The sequence below is a fragment of the Anabrus simplex genome, chromosome 2 (assembly GCF_040414725.1).
Source record: "Anabrus simplex isolate iqAnaSimp1 chromosome 2, ASM4041472v1, whole genome shotgun sequence".
In the NCBI taxonomy this organism is placed as follows: domain Eukaryota; kingdom Metazoa; phylum Arthropoda; class Insecta; order Orthoptera; family Tettigoniidae; genus Anabrus; species Anabrus simplex.
In genome coordinates, this window is record NC_090266.1 from 174702207 (window position 1) to 174728776 (window position 26570).

At 38.9% G+C, this 26570-nt stretch overlaps 1 protein-coding gene across 1 annotated transcript in view; it reads left to right on the forward strand.

Annotated features, from left to right (window-relative positions):
• Positions 1-26570, forward strand: part of LOC136863976 (uncharacterized) — a 163382-nt gene that overhangs the window by 45724 nt on the left and 91088 nt on the right. The window contains exons 5-6 of the mRNA XM_067140446.2: positions 13253-13461; positions 26264-26507. Coding sequence (XP_066996547.2) covers positions 13253-13461; positions 26264-26507 — 453 coding nt within the window. The remainder of the gene's footprint in view (positions 1-13252; positions 13462-26263; positions 26508-26570) is intronic.

Consider the following 26570-nt stretch of genomic DNA (forward strand, 5'->3'; position numbering starts at 1 on the left):
TAGTCTTGGTTTCCCTCTACTTCTATTATCCTCCATAACAGAGTCCATTATTCTCCTAGGTAACCTATCCTCCTCCATTCGCCTCACAAGACCCCACTACCGAAGTCGGTTTATGTGTACAGCTTCATCCATAGAGTTTATTCCTAAATTAGCCTTTATCTCCTCATTCCGAGTGCCCTCCTGCCTTTGTTCCCACCTGTTTGTACCAGCAATTATTCTCGCTACTTTCATGTCTGTTAACTTCTAACACATGAATAAGATATCCTGAGTCCACCTATCTTTCGCTTCCATAAAGCAAAGTTGGTCAGAAAACAGACCGATGTAACGACAGTTTCATCTGAGAGCTGACTTCCTTCTTACAGAATACTGTTGATCGCAACTGCGAGCTCACTGCATTAGCTTTACTACACCTTGATTCAATCTCACTTACTATATTACCATCCTGGGAGAACACACAGCCTAAATACTTGAAATTATCTACCAGTTCTAGCTTTGTATCACCAATCTAACATTCAGTTCTGTTGAATTTCTTACCTACTGACATCAATTTAGTCTTCGAGAGGCTAATTTTCATACCATACTCATTGCACCTTTTTTCAAGTCCCAAGATATTAGACTGCAGGCTTTCGGCACAATCTGCCATTAAGACCAAGTCGTCAGCATAGGCCAGACTGCTTTTCCACATAACTGAATCCTTCCCTGCCATTTTATACTTTTCAGCAGTTAATCCTTGTAAACCACGGACAACAAAGGTGAAAGATTACAGCCTTGTCTAACCCCTGTAAGTACACTGAACCAAGAACTCATTCTACCATCAATTCTCACTGATGCCCAGTTGTCAACATAAATGCCTTTCATTGATTTTAATAATCTACCTTTAATTTCATAGTCCCCCAGTATGGAGAACATCTTTTTCCTCGGTACACTGTCATATGCTTTCTCTAGATCTACGAAACATAAACACAACTACCTATTCCTCGTAGCATTTTTCAATTACCTTTCACATACTGAAAATCTGATCCTCACAGCCCCTCTGTGGTCTGAAACTACACTGGTTTTCATCCTACTTCCTCTCAACTACTGATCGCACCCTCCCTTCCAAGATGCCAGTGAATACTTTGCCTGGTATACTAATCAATGAGATACCTCGGTAGTTGTTACAACCCTTCCTGTTCCCCTGCTTATTTATAGGTGCAATTGCTGCTTTTGTCCAATCTGAAGGTACCTTACCAACACTCCATGCTAATCTTACCTCTATGAAGCCATTTCATCCCTGCCTTCCCACTATACTTCACCATTTCAGGTCTAATTTCATCTATTCCTGCTGCTTTATGACAGTGGAGTTTATTTACCATCCTTTCCACTTCCTCAAACGTTATTTCACTATCATCATTTTCCTCCTCCCCATGAACTTGGCTGTTTGCAGCACCACCAGGAAGATTTCCTTTTATGTTGAGAAGATGTTCAAAATATTCCCTCCACCTCTCAAGTGATTCCCTGGGATCTATTATGAGTTCACCTGAATTACTCAAAACACTGTTCATTTCCTTTTTCCCTCCCTTCCTAAGATTCTTAATTACTGTCCAGAAAGGTTTCCCTGCTGTTTGACCTAGCCTTTGCAGGTTATTACCAAAATCTTCCCACGACTTCTTTTTGGATTCAACAACTATTTATTTCGCTCTGTTTCTTTCATCTACGTACAAATCCCTGTCTGTCTTGGCCCTTGTTTGGAGCCATTTCTGATAAGCCCTCTTTTTACATTTACAAGTTGCTCTCACTTCATCATTCCACCAAGATGTTTGCCTTTTCCCATCTTTACACACATTTGTTCCTAGGTGTTCTCTTGCTGTTTCTACTACAGCATCCCTGTATGCCACCCATTCTCTTTCTATATCCTGAACCTGCTTACTGTCTACTGTTCGAAACTCCTCACTAATCATATCCATGTACTTTTGTCTAATTACCTCGTCCTGGAGATTTTCTACCCTTATTCGTTTGCAGACAGATTTCACTTTCTCTACCCTAGGCCTAGAGATACTTAGTTCACTACAGATCAGATAGTGGTCTGTATCGTCGTAAAATCCCTGGAAAACTCGTACATTCTTAACAGATTTCCTGAATTCGATGTCGGTTAAGATATAGTCTATTATGGATCTGGTACCCCTAGCCTCCCATGTGTAGCAGTGAATAGCCTTATGCTTGAAGAATGTATTCGTAATTGCTAACCCCGTTCTAGCACAGAAGTCCAGCAAACGCTTCCCGTTTCCACTAGCTGTCATATCTTCCCCACATTTACCAATCATCCTTTTGTATCCTTCAGTTCTATTTCCAACTCTCACATGGAAATCGCCCATTAGCACTATTATATCCTTGCTGTTGACCCTGACCACGATGTCACTCAATGCTTCATAAAACTTGTCAACTTCATCCTCATCTGCACCCTCACATGGTGAATACACTGAGACAATTTTTGTCCTTATTCCTCCATCTGTCAAATCTGCTCACATCATTCGCTAATTTACGTGCCTAACAGAAACTGTGTTGCCTGCAATAGTATTCCTGATAAACAGCCCTACCCCATACTCTGCCCTTCCCTTTCTAACACCCGTCAAGTACACTATATAATCTCCTATCTCTTCCTCGTAATCTCCCCTTACCCAAATATCACTTACTCTTAGCACATCCAGATGCATCCTCTTTGCTGACTCAGCCAGTTCTACTTTCTTCCATAAGCCCCATTGATATTGATAGCTCCCCATTGAATTCCATTTTGTTCGCCAAGTTGTTTCCAAGGAGTCCTCGCCTGTCTAATGGGAGTGGGACTCCATTACTCCCGTAGGTCTAAGGCTTGCTTAAAATGTTCTGAGCTCGGTAAATCATTAAGCAGGACGCTACCCTACTTACACATAGTCCTAGTGAGGATCTCTCCTCTAATGGGGTACGGACCACCGGTGGATTGTATAGTCCTAGCCGCCTGAGCACAAGGAGGGCCATGACTCATAATATGTCCAAGATGCCCACTCCCATTCCATAGCAACTGGTATCCCGACTCTCAGGACCACTTACTAGGCCACTCAGCCATTGGCCATGGTTCACGAACTGGGACGTGATTACAGTAACCCACACCATGAACCATGGGTCCAAAGTGGACAAAAAGAAATGTTCCTGTATTTGATGCACCCAGTTTTTCGAACATTCATCATGCAGCTCCAGATGCGTTTTGAAATAAAGATGTTAACTACTCGAGTAGCAGGCTTCCTATTTCGAAACCGGGCATTCCAAATGCTGGGCAAGATGCTGTTATCAGCCGGTAGGAAATACCACTGCACTGGTTCAGTGAGTGAATCAGCGCAGAAGTGGCTAGTGACACTATTCCAGTCTGGTACAAACATATTTTCCTAGTGTTTCGGGTGCAGTACATGTGCTTTCTGTGATCTCAGAACTGTTTATTAATCTGCAGTGAGCAAGTATTCGAGTAATATGGCATCATATAAACTCTCAGTGATCAGTTACGCCAAAACATTTGGGAATAGGGCAGCAGGCTGCAAGTATTCAGTGTCCAAATGCAATGTGCGCTACTGGCAGAAACAGAAAATTGCATTTCAAGTCACAAATCATTTCACGGACCAAAAAGTGGCAAGTTTCTGCAAGTAGAGAAGGATGTACTTAAATATGTGATTTTGTTTTGCAACGATGAATATGCCGTTTCTCATGAAATGCTGTATTTTAAATGACGAGAAATAGCTGCTGCACATGGAATCAGTGTCTCGGATTTTAAGGTTAGCTGAGACTGGTTGATTAATTTTATGAAGAGAAATGGGCTCTCTTCAACGAAGAACATTATGCCAAAGAATGCCGAATGATTTCAACCAAAAAGTACGTGATTTTCACCGCTTTGTGATTGAGAAGTGTAAAGTTAAGGAAAGAGCAAATGGGAAACTCAGATCATACGCTAGTAAGTTTCGACATGGCACAAAGTCGAGCAATCGATATGAAAGGGACATCGAGTGTTATCGTACGCACTACAGGAAGCGATAAACAACGATGCACTGTAGTGCTTGCTGTAACAGTTGATGGCAGAAAGCTTGCACCTTATGTTCTAAAGTGAAGAACAATGCCGCAAGTGAAATTTTTGCGAGGGATCCACGTTCTTATCCAGGAAAAAGAGTGGATGGACACGTTACTCATACAAGATTGGATACGAACAGTTTGGGGAAATCGAGCAGGGTCTCTCATTCGATGCCCGGCCCTTCTCGTAATGGACATTTTTGTAGCCACCTGACGGAAGACACTTAGAAGTTATTGGAAACCATGAAAACCGATTTGGCAGAGATTCTTGGTGGACTCCCTTGGACGTTTCGATAAATAAACCATTCAAGGACAATGTGCGAAAACTTTCTACGTTCTGGATGGCGGAAAGTGTGCATGAACTTACCCCAACAGGCATGATTCGGAAACCACCTGTGGAACTACTTTGTGAGTGGATATTGCGCGCTTGGGACATGATTCCTTCGAAGGTGATTGAAAAGAGCTTCAAGAAAACAGGAATCTCAAATTTGTTAGATGGGAGTGAAGATGATTTCTTATGGAGATATGTGAGCAGTGATAACAGTAGCAGCAGTTCTTTCTCCAGTGTTGGTAGCGAACTCTAAGACGGTACCTTATAAAAGGTAAGACTTTTTTTTTTGCCGGTATGTCATTATTATGTACTTACATGAATTGAACTTACTTCAGACCTGTCTATCCAACTTACCTTATGTACCCTATCTGACTTTCAGAAAGAAACGTACGCCGTAATTTTACGGCAAATGACGATAACAGCAAATGAGTTGAACCAATTGTGTGTGTGTATTTGATGTATTCATTTAAATGTAAATAAATTGTAAATCATTTTTTTAAATATCTGAATTCCTTAAATAATTTACGCATCCAAATTTTTCATTTTTTTTTTCCGTCAAAAAAGTGCGTTAATTATGCAAGAATATAATTATGATAATATCATAACATGCTCATAGACTGGATCTATCCATTTATTCAAACCTTTAGCCAGGCAACACTTGGAAGTGTGGTTTCAAACCAAACTATGTGAAGCCTAACAGAAAGGTGTTGCTTTCTGAGCTGTTAAGGCTGTGGATGCATTTTAGTGACAGTGTTTTGTGCTCAGCAGTAGGCCTTGTCAAGATGTCAGATGGAATTGACCTGTTCTTTTATAGATGATGGCATGAGCATTCATTACACTGTTTGTACTTCTGGAAAAATGATACTGAGGTTAAACTTTTATCTGTTTCCGAGTACTGGAAGCCAGTCCTGCTTCATTGTTATTGAAGTTATGGAATGTTTCTCTATTCAGCTGCCTCTCAAAGTAAACAAACTTGGAACTATTTAAATTGATGCTATCACGGCGCATATTAACCTTCTGGTAGCCTCGCCATATCCAGAAAGCACCAATGCTACTTCTTCATACACTACTTCACTGCACATTTGTCTGAGGAACTTTCACTCACAGTAAATTTGTAGCTGCCAGTGTCTTAATGAACAGTTGAGAAGTTGTCATTGTTAATTACATTAGTGTTGGGATACTTAACATTTATGCCTACTGGATGCCATTCCACCTAATTCTTCGATCTTTATATTATTGGTTGGTAACGGTCAGGTTTTCAATGTAAACAATCCTGGTGACTTGGAAATAGTGCACTTTGTAACAATAATTTTGATGGAGAATGAAGAGGATAGTGATACTGATGCTGTAGATCCTGAGGTTGTGTGTGTGCAGAACAACTACTCTGATACTGTGGAAGGTGGAACTGAAGATGAATCTCTTCTTAGGGATACTCTATTTTATTCAGGGAAGGATGGAAACAGAAAATGGGGAAAGCCCACTAAACCTAATCATGGAAGGAAAACATTCCCACATAATTTGTTCACCAGACTGCCAGGGGTTATTGGTTCCCTCATGGCACGTCAAAAATTTCGATAATAGTTTGAAAATGTTACGTACTGTTATTCGATATACCAATCAGTATATAGAATATGGAAAAGGAAACTTTTAAAGTGAAAGAGATGCAAAAGTGACCGGTGGAAAGGCTTTCTAAGAGCTTTTATATTTGGCTGGAGGACTTGTGAAGCACTGATGGCAATAGAGTGGAAGAGTTCTGTGTTGTCATGAATTTGAGATGCTTAAAATGTTTACTTCTTTACTTTCATTTCAACAACAGGGTTACAAGAGAGGGGCCAAAGGAGGTAGATAGTTTTGCAGCTATCCGGGATGTATATCAATACTTTGTTGACTACTGTAATAAAAGGTAGTCCATAGGGGCATTAGTAACACTCAATGAAAAGCCTGAAGCTCTTTGCAGAAGAAGCCTGTTTAAACAGTACATCCTTTCAAAACCAGCCAAATATGGGATTAAGATATACAACTTTTTGTTGCCAAAATTTGGAAATTTACACAGGAGAACGGTTGGAGCCGTTTTCCATCAGCAACAAACCATTAGATGTTGTTAAGCAGTTGGCACATTCTCTCTGTAACACAGGCTATAATATCACTGTGGATAATTGGTTCGCAGACATAGACTTGATAGCTGATTTGAAAAGGATTTCTCATGTTGGCATCATTGGAAAAAAAAAAAATGTCTGCCAGTTGAGCTGATGAATGTGAAACAAAACCAATAAAGTTGTCAATGTTTGATTTCAATGAACATGCTACTTGAGTCTCCTGTGTTCCTTAGAAAAAACACAATTGTATTGATCATGTTAAATCTACATTCAGCCGGGCTGAGTGGCTCAGACAGTTGAGGCGCTGGCCTTCTGGCCCCAGTTTGGCAGGTTCAATCCTGGCTCAGTCTGGTGGTATTTGAAGGTGCTCAAATACATCAGCCTCGTGTCAGTAGATTTACTGGCACGTAAAAGGACTCCTGCGGGACAAAATTTCAGCACCTTGGTGTCTCCGAAAATGGTAAAAGTAGTTAGTGGGACGTAAAGGAAATGACATTATTAGTCTACATTCAGACAACTGAGTTGATGCTGAAACTGGAGAATATGCCAAACCTGCAATAATGACATGCTACTAGACAAAGGGTGGAGTAGACTTTGTGGTTAAAATGTGTGGGAGTTACAATGTAGCCAGAAGTACCACATGTGGGTCACCATTTATTTTCTTTGCTATGTTAAATGTAGCTGGCATAAATACTCAAGTATTGACTGTTGAGAATGGGATGAATGTCAATAGGCAGAGACTGATTCTGAAAACACTCTCTGAGCAGTTGGTGTCCGGAAAGCTCAGGTGAAGAAGTATAGCTCCAGTAGGTCTCAATTTGACACTGCGTTTCAAACTTGAAATTTACCGACCTGCTGAGCAAGAAAAAGGAGCAATAGCCACTTGCTTTAAAGAAAGTTTGTGACCCTTGCAAATTTGCTAAACTGAAAGGGTTCGCTAGAATGACAAGGTACATTTCCAAGAAGTTAAGAACTACTTCTGCCTGGACACTAAAGAAAGATTTGTCATAAATGCTTTTAAAATCTGAACTTGGCAAAATAATGAAAGATTAATAGTTCATTCTATGCAGCACAAAATTGAGTATATTTGGGAAGGGAACTTTCAAATTCTTGCCCACCTTTCTTCAAATAAGCTGCTGTTTATGTGACAAATTCATCTGGCCACTGTAGCTAATTGTTAGATGGAAGTATTGTACAGGTGAAACATTTTATGTAACTGTTAAATGTTAGCTCCTGTACTCAATGTGAATCGAGACAAAACATGTCTCATTAATATATTTTAATGTAGTCTTAATAATAAAGACTATTCACAGTATTGTAAAGGTGGAACATTTGATGTAACTGTTAACTGTTAGTTGACCGTTAGCTTCAGCACTCAGTGTGAATCGGACGGCATGGGACAGGCGAGAAGGCCCATATTGTCAACATCAGGTACGATCAACTTACGCAATTCAACAAAAGCCCGCCTGTCTTTGACTCATTGCATGAAGCTACTTTAAATGTGGCATCAACTTTCATAGTCTGTATATACAATCAGTAACATGTGCAATAATTTTTACAATGCTGTGTTATCAACATCAGCACAATCAGTTCATTTTATAAAGCTACTTATGTTGCATTAAATCTGTTCAGTCCGTGGTTTTATTGACAAAACGCCAACACATCGCGTTGCAGCAAGATGCAAAGACTTTTTATCTAATGGTTCTATTACCGTATTTACTCATGTATTAGACCCCCCCCTCACATATTAGACCCGCCCCCCAGCTTTTCGAGACAAAGAAAATGAAAAAATAAATCTCGCTTATAAGACCTCCCAACGTAATTCATCAGAGAAGAGCGATTTTGCTTTGAAGCGGGTACAAGCCTTACTGCAGCTCTGATGACATTGCACAAATTTGTGAATAGTTTCATCCGTACGACCAACGCAATGAAAACACTCTTCGAAGTCATGCGGTACATCTGTGTTTCATATTTAAGAAATGTCTGCCTCTGTAGTGTAGGCCTACTGCAACTGTGATGGCGCTGCACAAATAGGTGAATAGTTTTGTGTCCGACCCGCGCATTGCAAGCATGCATCACTCATGTATATGTGTCTGTGTTTTGAAGTTAAGAATGTCCGCCAGTGTAATGGTTAGCACAACTAGCTGCCGTTCTCGGGAGCCTGAGTTTGATTTCTGGTACCGTATTGCCAGAGATTTACGAATGGCAGGAAGATTGATATGCAGTAAAATGGTTCATGCAACTCCCACTGGGGGCCTGTCTAAAAAGAGCTGCATCACCTCGGGATGAGGAAACTAGTTTACTTTAGTTAAGAAATATTCACGGTTGTTGCTATTAATATAATAGGTGAGATCATTAACAAAGTGATCATTTAATATCTCGTAACTTGGGCTAATATAGGTTTTTTTTGAGAGAAGTAGGTTTGTGCTAAAAAATCCAATCATAACTATTGTTTTACTTGCCAACGTACCTCACAGATAATAATAATGTTACATCCCCACATAACGATTTTCAGAGATGCAAAACAAAACATACTATGCAATTTAAAAAAAATGGAGACAATGTTCGTACGAAATTAAACATTATGATAATAAAACATATTACCTCCACATCTGTAGATATCCATTAATGCATTAAACTTTCCTGTTATTTATTTTTAATCTTTCCATCTTGGAACTTCTAGCACTACTTGATAGCATACCTCACCTAAACAATGCAATCTCTCTTACCTCATTTACAGCTGTTTAGGTGAATCCTGATGTGATAAATGTGGAGAACAAGCATGAAGTATACTTAAAAATAAGGGTTTGGCTTTCAATAGCTGCAGTTTTGCAAAGAACGCTTCCAGTCACTACGTATTACATTTGGAAGTACAACTCGTAACATACGCTAGTTATCAGCTGGTGGTTTGGCACGCTTTCTGCAGCACGTTTTTATTCGGAAGGAGTGACTTCTGCTGCACATATACAAACTCTCCAGAAACCATTTGGGAATAGATTCTCACTGTTTGGACTGTCGGGAACAAAACTATTTTTAAAAGTTTCAAAAAGACGGGACCTCGAATGCTCTCGTTGCGTGGCTGATGAGATGGCAGTGAAAATGACGTCATTTTGGAATGATGACATGCCATTAGCAGGGGAGTTGGTGACACAAGATGATAATTCAAATGAAAGCAGTGATTTACTCAGGTTTACTGTACGGTAGGCCTACTACTCAACTGAGAGACAAATGACTGGCCATTAAGTTCTTTTCTATCAATATTACCCTTATCCCTTTCCTCTACGGGGTTGAGTATGAAGTGAGCCGAATTTTCATAGCAAGTTTTTACGATTGTATGCCCTTCCTGACGTCAACCTAATCAGAGGAATTAATGAGATGAAACGAATGATGTGATTTGAGTAACTAAAACTGACTATATCTACTTTATAAGTAGGCCTAAAACTTGTGTTTACCATTTATTGTCTTTTTACATTTAGAAATACTGCCTTACAACAAAAATAGCCAGTATAACTCAAATACATTCATAAGTTTGTTAAAAAATAGTGTAGAATGTTTACATGTATAATTTATAGCTCCTTATGGCCTAGAAACCATGTGTTCACTGTACAAAATTTGAGGTTATCACATATTGGAATCCCTTACTTTTTTGGCTGTAAATGTTAAAGGAAAAGGGGTCTAATACGTGAGTAAATACGTATGTCCTTACTATATTTTTAATGATTCTTGTTTGTGATTGAAGATGTCTCAAAAGCGGGACGAAACATGTCTCATTAATATAGTTTTATGTAGTGTTAACGATAAAGATGATTTGCAGTATTGTAATGGTGGAACATTTGATGTAAGTATTTCACAAGTTAATAAGGTTAAAGTCTGTCAAAAAAATTACACATGCTCCCTACATTTTGATGGAAGAAATTCATACTGCTCTCATATCGGGGTCCGTGTGGTTCTATTGTATATCACTGGCCAAAAGAAGCACACAAATCGCTGGGCCAGATTTCTTCAGGCCAAAGTTCATTTCTTGTTTTCCCACAGACTTGCCACCTGGTTGTGACGTCACCAGTTACATAGTTCCATTTAAAGCCAGCATGTGGGCTTGTTTTAATATATTTCTTTTTTATGATTCTTTTGTTATGAAAGTTTGTTTTATTATATTTTCTTGTAGGGATGGGGAAAAAGGAGGACAAAAACAGTAATTGATTACTTCTTGGTAGAAAGAGCAAATTGTAGACAGTTGTTAGCTGTAACAGGCTTGCCAAATATAGCCTTTGATGGAGACCATACAATAGTGATGGCAAAAATGGAAGTAGGAGAAATAGTGAAAATGAAAGAAATAAAAACCATGGTAATTAAATGATATGGAAGCAAAAGAAATATTCCAAAATGAATTGAAACAACTCATCCCCAAAATTGAGGGGGAGAGTGTGAAAGAAGTGGAATGGAACAAGTTCAGAAAGCCATTTTTAAGCTGTCCAAAGAGTGTTTATGGCAGAATAGCTTTTAAGAGTGATAGATAAAGAGATCTCATGGTGGAATGAGAGGATGATGGAGGGAGTGAAAAATAAGAAGAAAGCATAGCAAGGAAGAAAGTATTAGGAAATGAAAAGTTGCAAGAAAGTAGTAAGGGAACAAAAGAGCAAAAAGCTGGGAGGGATGTTTATAGCAGTAAAAGGTTTCTAAATGGTTTTGTAAGAAGGAAGAGAATAAAAAGAGAGTATACAAAACAGATGGAAGGGAAAACAGGAGATTTAATAACACAACCAGAGGAGATAAGGAGGAGAGAGAAGAATTACTTTGATGAACTCCTGAATATGAGAGGGCGTGTAGATGAGATGATAGAGTTAGAGTGTGTGAAGAGAAAATCTGAGAGAGAAGTCACAATGGAAGAAGTGGAAACTGCTGTCAAATGAATGAAAATGGGAAAAACAGGGGGATTGGATGAATTATGTGTGGAAGTGAAGAAAGCAGCAGGACCCGTTTGTCGACAATTGGTGTATAGGCTATTCAGTTGTAGTTGGAAGGAGAAATCAGTACCATGTAACTGGAATAAAGGAGTAATAATACCTATATTTAAGAATGGGGGCAGGAAGATAATGTGATTAGTTATCGAGGAATCACACTCGTATCTCAGGTAGCAAAAGTATTTAAAAGGGTACTAGAAAAGAGAATCAGAAGAAAGGTAGAGAGTAATAAGGCTTTTGAAATTGAAGATCAACACTAGACCCCATCTTCAGTATGAGACGGAGACAGCATTGGGAATATGGTGATGACATTTCTTGATTTAGAAAAGGCTTACTATAGTGTACCCATTGTATAGGTATGGAAAGTAATTCATCGGACAGGATTAAAAAAACAAATGATAGAATATGTGCGAACAGACAGTGTCCAGACACGTGAAGAGGACAGAGTGGTTTTGGAATGAAACTGGACTATGACAAGGAAGTGTGCTTTCACCACTGTTATTCATAATGATTGTGGACAAAACTGGAAAGGAGATAAAATATGGAGCAGAAGGTAAATGCTGTTTGCAGATGATACTGTGGTGTGGGGACCGAACAGAGGGCAACTCGATAGGCTGAGTGAGATTATTGAAAAACATGGAATGAAAATCAGTGTGGAAGAGAGTAAGACAGTGGTGTTGACTAGAATAGAAAGGGAAGGGAAAGGATTTATAAAACTAAAGGGACGAAATATTGAAATTGTGGAGAGCTTGAAGTACTTGGGAACCAAACTTATGTAGGATGCAGGGCTGGATGTGGAGCTCAGTAAAAGGTAGTGTGTTTTTTCTTTTCTTACAATTTGCTTTCCGTTTCATTGACACAGATAGGTTTATGGCAACAATGGGATACCAGAGGCCTGGGTGTGGGAAGGAAATGACCTTGGCCTTAATTATGGTACAGCCCTAGCATTTGCCTGGTGTGAAAATGGAAAACGACGATAAACCATCTTCAGGACAGTCAACAGTGGGGTTCGAACCCAGTACTCCCAAATGCAAGCTGAGAGCTGCATGACCCAAACTGCACAGCCACTCATTTGATAGAAAAGGATTCAACAGGAAAATGTATTCTACCAATGTGTGAGAAACCTGGTGTGGAGGTAGAGGTGATGTATGGGATGTACTCCTGCGCAAAACTGACATCCTGCGGAGACCTGGACACTGACAAAACGACAGGAGAATAAAATCCAGGCCAGTAAAAGTAAATTTTTAAGAAGTATGATAGGAAAGAGAAGAAAAGGTGAAGTAAGAAATGAGAACATCAGGAAGGAAATTTGAGTGGAAAAGCTCTACAACAGAATGTAAAGGTATAAACTTAGATGGTTTGGATATTAAGAGGATGGAAGTGGAAAGGATGTCGAAACGGATGTTGGAGACGCAGATCGAGGAGTGAGGGCAAGAGGAAGACCCAGACTAAGGTGGTTAAAAATGATCAAGTATAATTAGAAGAAACCTGGATTGGAACACAGTTGAGGAGGAGCAGTGGTGGTTGGATGGTCGAAGATTTACATCTCACCGCGGCGGAAACTGGACGAGGGAGATTTATGATTATAATGATGAAGATTATGATGATAATATCTTATAATATTTGTTTTCATATAATTGCTTGTATTTTTTTGTTGTTTGGTAATTTATATTTAAATTTAATTTCATTGCTGTACTGTTATGAGAAGGCATTATCAAAGGGATAACTGCTAATTAGAATGTATTTATTTATAATTATAGTGTATAAATACTTAATTTTACTTATGTTTGTTATAGAGGAACGTACTGTATGTCAGTTCCATTATTCGGCTTGGCCAGATCATGGAGTTCCCCCACTCGTTCGGCCTTTATTAGACATGGTGCGTCTTGTACGTGATACACAAGCTTCTGAAACATTGCCTGTTCTGGTTCATTGCTCCGCTGGATGTGGCCGCACTGGAACTATATGTGCCATAGATTATGTGTGGGGGCTTCTAAGAGCTGGGGTGAGTATTATTATTGTTTCAAAATTGACCAGTTTGTTAGGAGGTGATGTTGAAAACTATTGGTGAGCAATGAATGTCAGTTTAGTACTTATGAATGAACTCTTAACTTCTAGACTGCTACATGGTAAAATTTATCAGAAATAGTTCCATCTCATTCCATCATCCTTACCCCCTCCACTCTCTCTCTCTCTTTTTTTATTTTTTCAAAGAGTTACTATATTGTGTCCAATGATTGTATTACAGTCCAATCAAAACCTTGAATTTGACATAGTATTTGTTTATATGTGTTTAAATGTAAGGGACCCATTTTTGTAGTACATGTTGCAGGGTCTCATTTCTGTGTTCTGGCATCTATTAAGATCATTAGCACTTAATTGGACATTTAACATATTTAACGTACCTTTTCACTCCTGTTTTAACTTCTATTTAGTTTTTCATAATCCACATTGCTTTATCATTATCATCAGCAGCATCCAGCATCAAACTTTGAGTCATGAGCCTCCAAGACTTTCTTCTGGTGTCAGTACTGAGGTATGATATTGAGTTGAAGCCACATTGCAAAACTATATATTTTTTCCATGTGCAGAATACAGTACAAATGGTCTGTCTAGCTGGGTTATCTTGCTATGGTAATGGAGTAGACCGGACAGCCAGCGTCTCAACTTCAAGTGTTGATCGGCAGTAAATAACACGACTACCTAAAGGGACCAAAGGCTTTGAATGAACTTGACATAGTATTGGTTTATATGAGAAGAAAATGCCATTAAAAATCCATAAAGCAGCAGCTCCATGTTAGAGGTGGCTACAGCTCCTATATGGGACAGCAGCACTATAGGAGAATGTCTGAGACGGACGATCACTTGAGTGACAATGGAAAGGACCTCTGCGTAGGGGAAGGCAATGGTAAATTACTCCTGTATCAGCGGGTGGAAGGTGGAGCTCAATTCTTTGGGGGCTTCATAAAGCTGGGACTCCCCTCTCTTCTGTAGTTAATTTAGGGTCCAAATCCAGGATTGGGTGTTTTCATGGAGCTCCTCTTGGAATGATCAAAGAAGAGGTCACTGGGACTCTGTTGACTGCCCTTGTTTATATTTAGGCAGTTGGTGGATGAACGCGACTATAGAGTCGATGGCAGCGTCTGGGTCTCAGTTAGCAAGATCAAAATGGCTTTGTGTCAGGCAGTAACCAGCTACAAATCTCTTGCCAAACAAATATAATCATGAGAACAGATTAGGAGGAGGATATCGGATAGGTCACCCCTCTGCAAAAGTGAGGCATAGGATAGGTTGCCTCACTGTGAAAGTGAGGCAAAATCTTGGGCACTTCCATGAAAGAGATTGGAAGGCTGTGAGCATATTACCAAAGATGAGAATAAGCACATGGAATGTAGACACACTTGTTGGCAAAATATCTGAGCTTTCTGAAGTTCAGGAGAGGCACCATTCTTCCTTTATATTGAAATTGTTTTTTTTCATTTGGCAAAGTTAGGATGCCCAATCCTCTCTTACATTTAACAACATTTACAACACTTATTTGCAAACACATTAAAGTTGCATTATACTAACACCTGCACTCTCTCTCTCTCTCTCTCTCTCTCGCACGTATAAGATAATTAAAATTGTATACCATACATTAAGCAATATGAAATAATATTGCTCAAACACACACACAAAATAAATGTGCATATTACACAACTATCAACTAGGTCTACATATACAAGAGAAACAAGCACAGTCATTCATCATTCACACACTCAGCTTGTACAGTGCACATGTCAGTCGGTAGCTCTCAGCAAGTAATATTGACAAGATCTTTTGAATATAGTTAATGAATCACTCTCCCAGACACTGAGTAGAAAGGAATTCCAAAGTCTGGAACTGTTAATAGTAAAACAATTGTTATACACAGACAAATGGTGAAGAGGAATTGTAAGGGTAGAGCCAACGCTAGTGTTACAGTTATGAAAGGAGTAGAGAAAGTGAAATTTAGAGGAAATGTACTGAGGCGAGTTGCTATGTAGGAGTTAGTGGAGTAATTTCCGTCTTATATCAGGTTTTAGTCAGTGAAGTTCTTGACAGTAAGGTGTTACAAACCTAAGGCAACAGTTAAAACTTGATGAAGTTTCATTGTTCCTTAGTTGCGTCAAGAAGGATTACGTCACTGTAGTCGAGGATAGGAAGAATTAAAGTCCAGACCATTCTTTGTCATCACATATTGGATGGCAAGACATTTTTGTTTCTTTTCACTTGGGCATGGTATGAGTTAATGTAGCCACGCCCTAGTTCGTTAACCCTAGGCAACGGCTGAGTGGCCTAGGAAGTGGTCCTGAGAGTCGGGATACCAGTCGCTATAGAACGGGAGTGGACATCTCGGACATATTCTGAATCACGGCCCTCCTTGTGCTCAGGCAGCTATTACTATACAAACGATTGGTAGTCACTAATCCGTTAGAGGAGAGCTCTTTGCTGGGACTATGTGTAAGTAATAGTAGCTTCCTGCTTCAAAGGATTTACACTGAGCATGCTCAGAACGTTTTAAGCAAGCCTTGGACCTATGGGAGTAACGGAGTCCCACTCTCATTTGACAGGCGATGGACTCCCTGGAAACAACTTCGTGAACGAAATGGAATTTGATCGGGAGCTCTCATATGAATGGGGCTTATGGAAGAAAGAAAGTAGAACTGGCTGAGTCAGCAAAGAGGATGCATCTGGATGTGGTAGGGGTTAGTGATATTTGAATAAGGAAAGATAAGGAGGAAGAGATCATAAAGTGTACTTGATGGATGTTAAAAAAGGAAGGCCGGGCTGAGTGGCTCAGACGGTTAAGGCACTGGCCTTCTAACCCCAACTTGGCAGGTTCCATCCTGGCTCAGTCCGGTGGTATTTGAAGGTGCTCAGATACGACAGCCCCGTGTCGGTAGATTTACTGGCACGTAAAAGAACTTCTGTGGGACTAAATTCCGGCACCTCGGCGTCTCCGAAGACCTTAAAAAGTAGTTAGTGGGACGTAACACAAATAATATTATTATTAAAAAAGGAAGGGCAGAGTGTAGGGTACGATTGTTCCTCAGGAATACTATTGCATGCAACATAGTTTCTGTTAGGCACGTAAATGAGTGAATGGTGTCGGTAGATTTGGCAGTTGGAGGAATTTGGATGAGAATGTCTCGGTGTATTCACCATGTGAGGGTGCAAATGAAGATGAAGTTGACAAGTTTTATGAATCATTGAGTGACATCACAGTCAGGGTCAACGGCAATGATAGGATAATAATAATAATATTGAAAATGTGTGTCACAGTAGGAAGAATGGCACTCATAATATTATGAACGAAATGAATGGTGATGTTATCTACACCTACGGTTTTAGATTTAATTGAATAAAGTACTTCCTTAACTCCGTTGCCAGAGACAGCTTAGAAAGTAAAACATGGGTGATTTCTATTATTCTTCTTGATTTATAAATTTCATTTTTGTTCTGTATTGATAGCCACCAAATATCATAAAAAGAAAGAAAGGTTCCACCTAATCAATACTTATTTATTATCACATGTATGATGGAATATCACAAGTATAATCGTGTTTATACATTATAATCATGTATAATCGTGATTATTTCTTTCTTTTTATGATATATGTATTATTCTTGTCCAGTCGAACAATTGGTTTTGTCTGTTGCTGCATACCTTTCACAATACCCAGTGAATGAAGATGTTTCGAAGTGTTTAGTTTATCAGAAAGAGTTTCGGTATTGAAATTGGTAGTGACAGGAATTCACACTCAGGTACAGTAAATTTCCTTCCAAATTCGTCGATTCTATTCTTATCCCTGATAAACTTCAATTTACTACGCAAGCAGGTTTGAAAATGGATATTCCCGACAATTTTGCGGAACTGGACTTCTTCAAATTAATATTTTAAAATAACTTCTATAGTTATTAAACTGGGCAAGTTGGCCATGTGGTTATGATCACACAGCTGTGAGCTTGCATCCGGGAGATAGTGGGTTCGAATCTCACTGTTGGCAGCCCTGAAGCTGGTTTTCTGTTTTTCCCCATTTTCAAACCTTTAATTTTCAAGCCTTTAATTAAGGCCACAGCTGCTTCCTTTCCCCTCCTAAGCCTTTCCTATCCCATCGTCGCCATAAGACCTATGTGTGTCGGTGTGACATAAAGCAAATGGCAATAAACTATAGTTCTTAAGAAAATTAATTTTCTATCTGTGTCTGTACTTCTTGTTTATGTGCATGAGATTTTAGAACACTGTGCAGAGAGCAAGGCAGTATGTCCAAGACAGTGAAAGAGTTCGTCAGAAATCCATCCATTGTCTTAGATTCACCGAAGAGGGAAGTGTCTGAACCAGGGAATTGCAGATCGTGCTGAAAATTTGCACACACATTGGGCGAGGCCAACTAGGCAGAACTGTGAAAAAAAATTTCTCACATTTAACTTCTCCCCTTACTAGACTGCAGTAAGAGTGTAGAATTTTTGAATTGCGCGCTCTGGTCAAGCGAATAGTCTGTCTCATGCCTGGTTGGCTGCTCGAGAGAAACATTCCAAACGACTGTCCTTCTCTACTCAAGCTAACAAGCTGTGCTGCGGCATAGGACATTTTATGTCACATCCTAAAAATATATTGCAGATATTGTTTTATTTTTGAATTGTGTAATATATAACAAATGGATATCATTGCAATGCAGACTAAACGGAACCAATAGTCAAGTTACTCCACATAGTTTTTACCTTGAGTGATGCTCGTTGTAATAATGTTAAATGTTATGTTAAGAAGCACATACGGTGAGAAAATGCATGTGAACATGTGGAAGAATGAATGAGGGAGTGAAAGGTTGTATAAAGGAGAAATATGTATATATTAGGCTATACTTTGTTACTTTACCTGTAAATAGTGTATATGACGGTTTTACTTTAGGATTTAGGTAATTATTTCAAAGGTCAGGGGGCACAACGTGTAGGGGGCTTGTCCTTTTCCCCTGACCTTCCATAGATGCTGTAAAGGTTTATGGTAAATAAATAATGAATGAATGAACAAGCTGATTTTACACCACCCACATCACATGTAACGCAGAGGAGTGCAAGTAAACATTGTATTGCATTGTTGTCGAAACAGTATTGCACAGGGTGTTCAAAAGGTCTGGGATTGTCGCACAGGTACTGACTTTGGTACCTTGAATATTGCTACATTGAAGTAAAACGAGGGGACAGCAATTAGTGATATGTCAGAGATTGCATTTTTAACATTGTATTTCTCTGGGATAAATTAATTTTGAAATTCAAAATTCAATAACCAGTGTTTGAAAGTCTGCGTATAAAACTTTTCCAGATCCTAAATTCATATACTGTACATCCAATGGTTGACAAGGGGCTGTGGCCCCAGGAGCAATCAATCATCAGTTGTATGTGCTCTTTCTAAAGATTTATGTCCAGAAAAGGAATGCGGAAGAAGCATAACATCACCAGAGAGCATTTGACGTTTGAGTATGTTATGATACCAATCTTTCAATTCTGCAGATCCCATTTTTCCAAATATAGGAACACCGAAAATACTTGCATGTGAAAACATTGTTTCTTTCACCCTTTTACTAAAAACACCTTTAGGTTCTTATGAATAGAGATCTTAGCTGCTTATTGCATAAAATTAATTTCATTGCAAAGCCCGTATTGTTGTTAGTATACTGTTTTAAAGGTACAGTCAAAGGTTCCACCTTTACAATACTAATTTTTGTTTTTTGCTTAGTTAGCTTTTAACAAATGTCGACATGTTTCGTCCTTCTTGGTGAACATCATCAGCCGAAATACTTGTAAGATAAGTAAAAGAGACAAAGACAAATACACATTAAAATAAGATTTGGGTTACCAAGTACATCAAGTGAAAATGCCTAATAAAATTTGAAGAAGGTTCTGAAAATGCCAGAGCACAATTGCTTTTATAGTTCTGTTAAATAGAAGATAAAATTGTTTAACACAATTCCATTAGAGTTCGATGATCGAGCTCTTCTTGTTGGCGTGATGATGTATTGTTGATGATTCTTGGTTAGGTTATGAGGCAGGCGGAATATTTGACTGTGAGTGCACACATGGAGAAAAATTGTGTCCTAGAACAAAAACGACGGCTGTTAGCAACGTTAAAAGTAGGCAGGCTTTCATCACACACTGCCTGCACAATTCACCTTCAGTCAGCTGTCAGCTGTAACACACGTATCGAGAGTAACCTCTGTTTGGCAGACTAGGACATAAGTAGTCAGATGCGTCGAATATTAATTCAATTTCACTTGTAATTTTAAGATGCTTCAACCTTGCCTACTTTTAACATTGCTAATAACCGTCCCTTTCATTTTTGGAATATTCAACCACGACACAATTTTTCTCCATGTGTGCACTCGCAATCAAATATTCCGCCTGCCTCATAACCTAACCAAGAATCATCAACAACACATCATCACGCCAACAAGAAGAGCTTGATCATCAAACTGTAATGGAACTATAACATGCGTTAAACAATTTTATTTTCTATTTAACAGAACTACATCAGCAATAAATTGTGCTCCGGCATTTCAGGAACATTCTTCAAATTTTATTATGCATTTTAACTTGACGTATTCGGTAAACCGAATTGCATTTTAATGTGTATTTTTCTTTTTCTATTTTACTTATCTTACAAGTATTTCGGCTGATGATGTCCACCAGGAAGGATGAAATATGTCCCGACATTTGTTTATTGCTAATTAAACAAAAAAAAGTATTGTGAAGGTGGAACCTTTGACTGTACCTTTAAAAAACTATCCTAGCAGCTTACCTGCTGCTGTCACTGTTGACATTATTGCATAATTGTGCTTTGTGACCCCCACTGATTGCACTTTCGAGCAAACCGTTTTTGCTCCTTTTATAGCCAGTATCCTACCCAAACACATCTCCAAATTGAACCCACTTTGATCGCTTTTCGTAAGTTCCTAGTGCCGTGAGACTCCAGAACAGCTGTAATCTTTCCTACGAATATTTCCGCTGCTGACATGTCTGTTTCTTGATGGACTTCCTTTGACATTGTCACAGTTGTTATTTTCCACGAAATAATAATAATAATAATAATAATAATAATAATAATAATAATAATAGTAACAACAATAACAATAATGGCTTTACACCCCGCTAACTAAATTTACGATTTTTGGAGATGCCAGGGTGCCGGAATTTAGTCTCGTAGGAGTTCTTTTACAAGCCAGTAAAGCTATTGACACGAGGAAGACTTATTTGAGCACCTTCAAATGACACCGGACTGAGCCAGGATCGAACCTGCTAATTTGGGGTCAGAAGCCCTGTAGCCCAGAGCCTCAACTGTCCGAGCCATTCATCCCGGCACGAAATTATATTCTAGTGGTCCTTAAAGTGCTGCACCCATGAATGGCTGGCTTTAAACCCTGTGCATTTTTTGTCCTGCACAGCTAGTATAGCCCACACTGTTTTATTACTTCATTATTTTACTGGGCAACGTCAGATTGGGTATTTACGGCACATTATTCTCTGCAGTTTTTCTCTTGCTCTGCCCACAAATATAAATCTTTCTTACTTTTTAAATGACAGAACTTATGTTTAATAGTCGAGAGGACAAGTGAGTGCCTCTTACCGTTTTTCCAATACTCAACAGCCTTTTGTTTATAGTCCGTATCTACATATGCGTCTCTTATGTTTCTGTGTAAGCGATCAGTGACAGTCAAATCGTCATCATCATCGTCATCAGAGTTGTTCACATTACTGTCATATGATAGCTCATTCAAGGTGATAGTAAGCGTAGCTGTCCACATTTATGTTAATGCTTTCCATGCAGCTGGTAGTGATACCTGTAAATACCAATAAGCACAACAAATAAACACACTGTTTAAAGAGATGTAAGCCACAAAGGAAACAAAAATAGCAACATACCATCCAAACTGTTCAACAGGTCCTGTTCTTGAATGCTGAGAAGGGAACTGTCAATAAGGTCATATCGAAACTGAAGATGCAATTTGGTGGAGAGGATGAGGAGACAATAAGATAACTATGTATAAAATTTTAGCTGCCACTTCAAAGTTGAAGCTGTTGAAATCTTGATTCAATGCAGCTACTGGACAACCCTTGCATTTTACTGGCGCGGTACACCGCAGAGTGGAGTTGCAGTTGTGGTGGAGAGAGAGAGAGAGAGAGAGAGAGAGAGAGAGAGAGAACGAATGAACTGGCAGGTTGTTGTATGCCAAGGTCTCTTTAATGTTAGGGAACAAATGTGAAACCTAAATGAAGTGTGTTAATTGCATGATAAAAACACCAAAAAAAATTGCAGCACGCACAACGAATATGCACTTTATGGACACATTGTTCTTCACAGTTTTCCTTACTTGTTTGAAGGCAATATTTTGCAGGCACTTTGAACTCTGTTAGTTTCTCCGTTGTGTAACTGGTTGTGAGCCATTAATTTTAAATCATGTCCTTGAACCGTGGGGAAGAAAATTGTAAATGAATGAAGGATTGCATTTTCAATATGCTATTTCTCTGATAAAGATCAAACCGAAAGTCTTCACAATCTGGCATAATGCCTGTTAAATGGCGAAAAACTTATCCTAGGGCTGTATTTTCCCTTTACTGCCGGGAGGAATGTAGAGAATTTCTATACTTTTGCCAGGAGGAATTTCTTCAGTGCAGTATTTATCACTATAAGTAGTCCAGGAAATCTAACAGTAGCACACACTTGTCTTCCTTGAATGTGAAGGTGGTTTCCTTTAAATGAATACTTTAATTAATTTTTCCCAATTTTCACAGGTTTCGTGGCTATTACAATTATATTTACAGCATGAAACATTTCTTTGAAAACTCTCAGACCAAAAGTTCCAGTTGCCTCCTGTGGTACAATGATTAATTTTGGGATAAGCGTACTGGTTATACTAACAGTATGCATAATTGTGTACGAATGGGTGAATGCACTAACTAACTGAGCAACCGCTTCTGTATGTTTCTCACCAACAAAGGATAGTCTTTTTTGCTATCAGTTCATGCACAAAAACACTCTGATCTGTATTGTATATTGAAAAAGGGGTGTAATCTAAAAATCGCTCTGTGACTGCTTTCAAAAATATCTTTGTGACTTTATCTTTTTTTCTCTGCTTGCAGATATGCACGAGATACTAATTTCATGATTTTTCTACTTTTGATTTGGTACTTTTCCTTGAAGCAACTCAACCAACCAGTAGATGCACTGTCCCGTTGAAAACTCTCTTGAAATGTCCAAGGCCCACACTCATAGGTCTTCATCGCAAACATTCTGCTTCAACCTTCTTGTTTCTGCAAGGCGAGAAAATAATTTTTTATACATCAAATTCCTGTGTTCAATGGGACTTACTGAGGTAGATACTAATTGGTTCTTCCACATGTATAGTTGTAGTGACATCACTATACCCCCTTATTTAACCATAAATGTATAGCTCTCATCTTGTACGCAAGATCTATTGTGTGTTTCATTTTCTTCTGTGGACTGGAAGCATAGCTTGAACTAGTAGATATGTCAGTGCGGTGTGACTGCCAATGTCACTTCACTGGATTGACAGAAATCTGACTCCGGGCTCAAACACGGATCTGTAACACCTCTCGTACCTGGCAGTGGTGTGCTGTCTCCTCTTTCAGATAATGCAGATGAGATTTTGCTGCTTCGACTGTCACTTTCGCTGTCACTATTTCTCTCCAGACACGACTCCGAGGCAGTGCTGGCACCCATGATTTTCAATTAGTTTAATCACACGTCAACCTGTCTCCCTTTCTTCCGAAGTTATTTCACCGGAAGAAGAGAAATCTTTTTCTTTGATTCATGGCTGCTCTCTCAAAGGAACGTCTGTTAACGGCCTGGCACAGAAAGCTCGAGTTAATGTGCTTGCCTCATCTGGTCACCAGGGCTATCTACGTCCAGCGATATGCTAATGCATGCAATCTTATTAGACATTTCAGTGTTGATTTCAGGATCTTAAAATTCAAAATGGTGGCTAAAGTCTTGTTCATTGCTTTCTAATGGTCGCCTCAGCCTCCCAGTGAAATTTCATTGTCAGTTTTGATATGACTGTATTGATAGTTCTTTTGTGAGAGCATTTCAACACATCTGTATTTTTCCTCCAGACAAAAAATACCTGTTCCAATGTTTACATTCATCACTGAAAACACAAGACACTTCCTGTGTATGAATATATTGAAAGCGTTTGCTGCATCTGTCGTTTCTCATCAAGTGCAAGCTCCAGAGTACGGGGAGCACTGTTCTGTAGCAAAGCGATCTCCAGCACAGCGAATCATGCCACCGGCGCACCATTTTAAACATGTGAATCTTAATTGTGCCTTCTAGTATGAGGGAAACTTAATTTTGGAAATTCCTTTTTTTTTTTTTTCTCCACGATTCTGCCTAGTTGAGTTCACCCAATGTGTATGCAAATTTTCAGCACGATCTGCAGTTCCCCAGTTCAGACACTTCCCTCGTAAATAAAATGCTTGAACGAAGATGCCACTGTAAAATACAAACTGTCACAAAACATACATAAAACAATGAGAATTGCATTCAACTGGCATCTTGAGGAAATACAGGTGTTGAACCAATGTCACCTTGAACAGTTTTAATTGTTATGAAAACTTGTGAGATGTAGGTGGTAAACATGTCATGTTGATGAGATCCAATGTACCAGGGAACACATCTCATAAAGTGATAGTGAACAACAGTGTTCTGGAAGAATGTGAATGTAACTATGGATTGAAAGAACTAAGTCCTGAAGAGAACTTGAGATTGGCAAATTGTGAGAGTGATGTTCCACCAGATATGAAAGAGCAGTCTAAAAAGGAATGTAAAACTAAAATGAAATGGGAACCGCAAAGAAAAATGAACCAAACTAAACTATGCAGAAATGAACTACTTACTCCCCACTGGCCCTGTTGAATATGCTGTGTTTTTCTGCTGGGCCTTTTTTTTTTTTTTTTTTTTTTTTTACATCGCACCGACTCAGATAGGTCTAATGGCGATGAGGGCCTGATCTCTACTAACTGCTAACCATGCTTGCTATGGAGCCTCTCAACCAGGCAGGGAGTAAGTACAGCCAAAACTGGTTAGGACGTTTTTGTGGGAACCGGAAAAAAAAAAAAAAAAAAAAAAGAGAAGAAGACTTTGTAAACAGGGAACGTGCTAAAAAATTAAAAACAATTACACTGTTAAATTTAGGGTTAGGTTTGAACATAAGAATAATTACAATGAAAAGAAAGAAACAAGTGTTTAGAATTATAATTAATGAAATAAATAATGAAATAATACATTTTTAAGAACACCAACATAGCAAAATATCAAGAAAAAACGTTCTTAGAGATGTAAACTATATACTTCACTTACAATTATATGTAAAGTTATTGTAGGAATGTCCAATATCTGGGCGATTTGCACATGTTTCGTTTGTGGATTAGTATTCGCTTTCTCAATAAACTTATTTTTCATCATTCATAAAGTGTCTAGCTTTCTTATTCTCCATAACTGAATGTCCTGCAAACCACTATGCGTAAGTACAGTAGGCCTAATTTGATGTACCGGTACGTTACACAATTCACTTCTCTCTTTCTCTCTCTCTCTCTCTCTCACTCTCCATCAGCCATGAGGCTGGTTGGCAGCAGCTCTCCATTCTTCACGTTTCTCTGCTTTCCTTTTCAGTTCGTAGTAGGGGGTCACATCTCATGTCATCTAATATTTGTGTCATGTACTCTAATCTTTGTCACCCTTTTTTTTTTCCTCTATGGAGCCCTCTATTATTTTTTTCAATAACCCATCATGTCTAAGTATATGGCCTATTAGATGATCCCGTCATCTGTTTATTTGTGTCATAAAACATCATCTCGCTTCTGCTCTTCTAAACACCTCTCCATTCGTGACTGACACCAAATACTTTAATATACTAAAGTATTTGCTGACGCTCCCTACAACTGTAGGCCAACACTCTAGGACCATGATATTAAGTTCTCTACCAAATCCTCATCCAGGCCAGTCGTCGCTGGTGCATCGTGAGCGCAGTGTGGCCGGGAACGTTAATTTAAATTTCTTATGGTGGGAATATTATGAATGTTCCAGAGAGTGACATGAATATGCTATTCAGGTTTCTTTAGAGTGTATTTAATAGGACATAAAATTAAGCATGAACACGTCAGCTGTATACATATGTACAGTAGGCCTAATTTAAATACGTTGTTACACAATGCACTTACGAACGTAAGCACCAACACATCACATGAGCTCCTATTGTGCAGTCCAAATAAACACATACCCACATCAAAGACTGGCCAGATCGCCTGCAGATACTGGAGTGCCATGTGGTCAATGCAGTCATATCTTTAGCTGTATGCTTGGCTTTTGTGACCAGATTTGTTGTTTCTAATATCAGACAACTCCTCAGTTGGTCAGTTGATGCTGAGTGAACCCCTCTCCAGGTCCCAAACCTCAGTCCAGAATTAACATTCTTAGACTGGCGCCAGGACCCTTCAGTAAGAGGTAGGCATGCTACCCCTACGCCGTAAGGCTGGTCCAGGAGTTAATATAGGACACCTAATGATTATCATTATTTTAAAAAAAGGAATTGAGGATTTGAATTTAAGTTGTATATGCTGTAAATAATATCCCTTTTGTAGAATGAGAGGTATCAAAAGTGTCTTGTTTGTTTAGGTTTTGTACAAAAGTGTCTTGTTTGTTTAGGTTTTGTACTTAGGTTTTTATTGCTAGGGTACACCGAAACTTGTATGAGTTTGGTCTGTTTATTTTTCAGAAGCTTACAAAAGACTTCAGCCTCTTCAAATTGGTCCGTGATATGAGGAGACAACGTATAGCGATGGTGCAGACTAAAGAGCAATATATTTTGGTTCACCATGCTGTGAAAGAACTGTTTTGCGAGCAGCTGCGTATGATCGATTCGCATCCGTATGAGAATATTGATGTTAATGGTATGCCGTTGGTTAAAGAAGGTCCTGAGCCAATGTATGCCACTGTTGCACCTGAGAATGGCAGTGAAGGTAATTTTCATTTTCATATTAAATTTTTTAGTCTTTGATCAAAATATTTTTGAGCTCATTGGA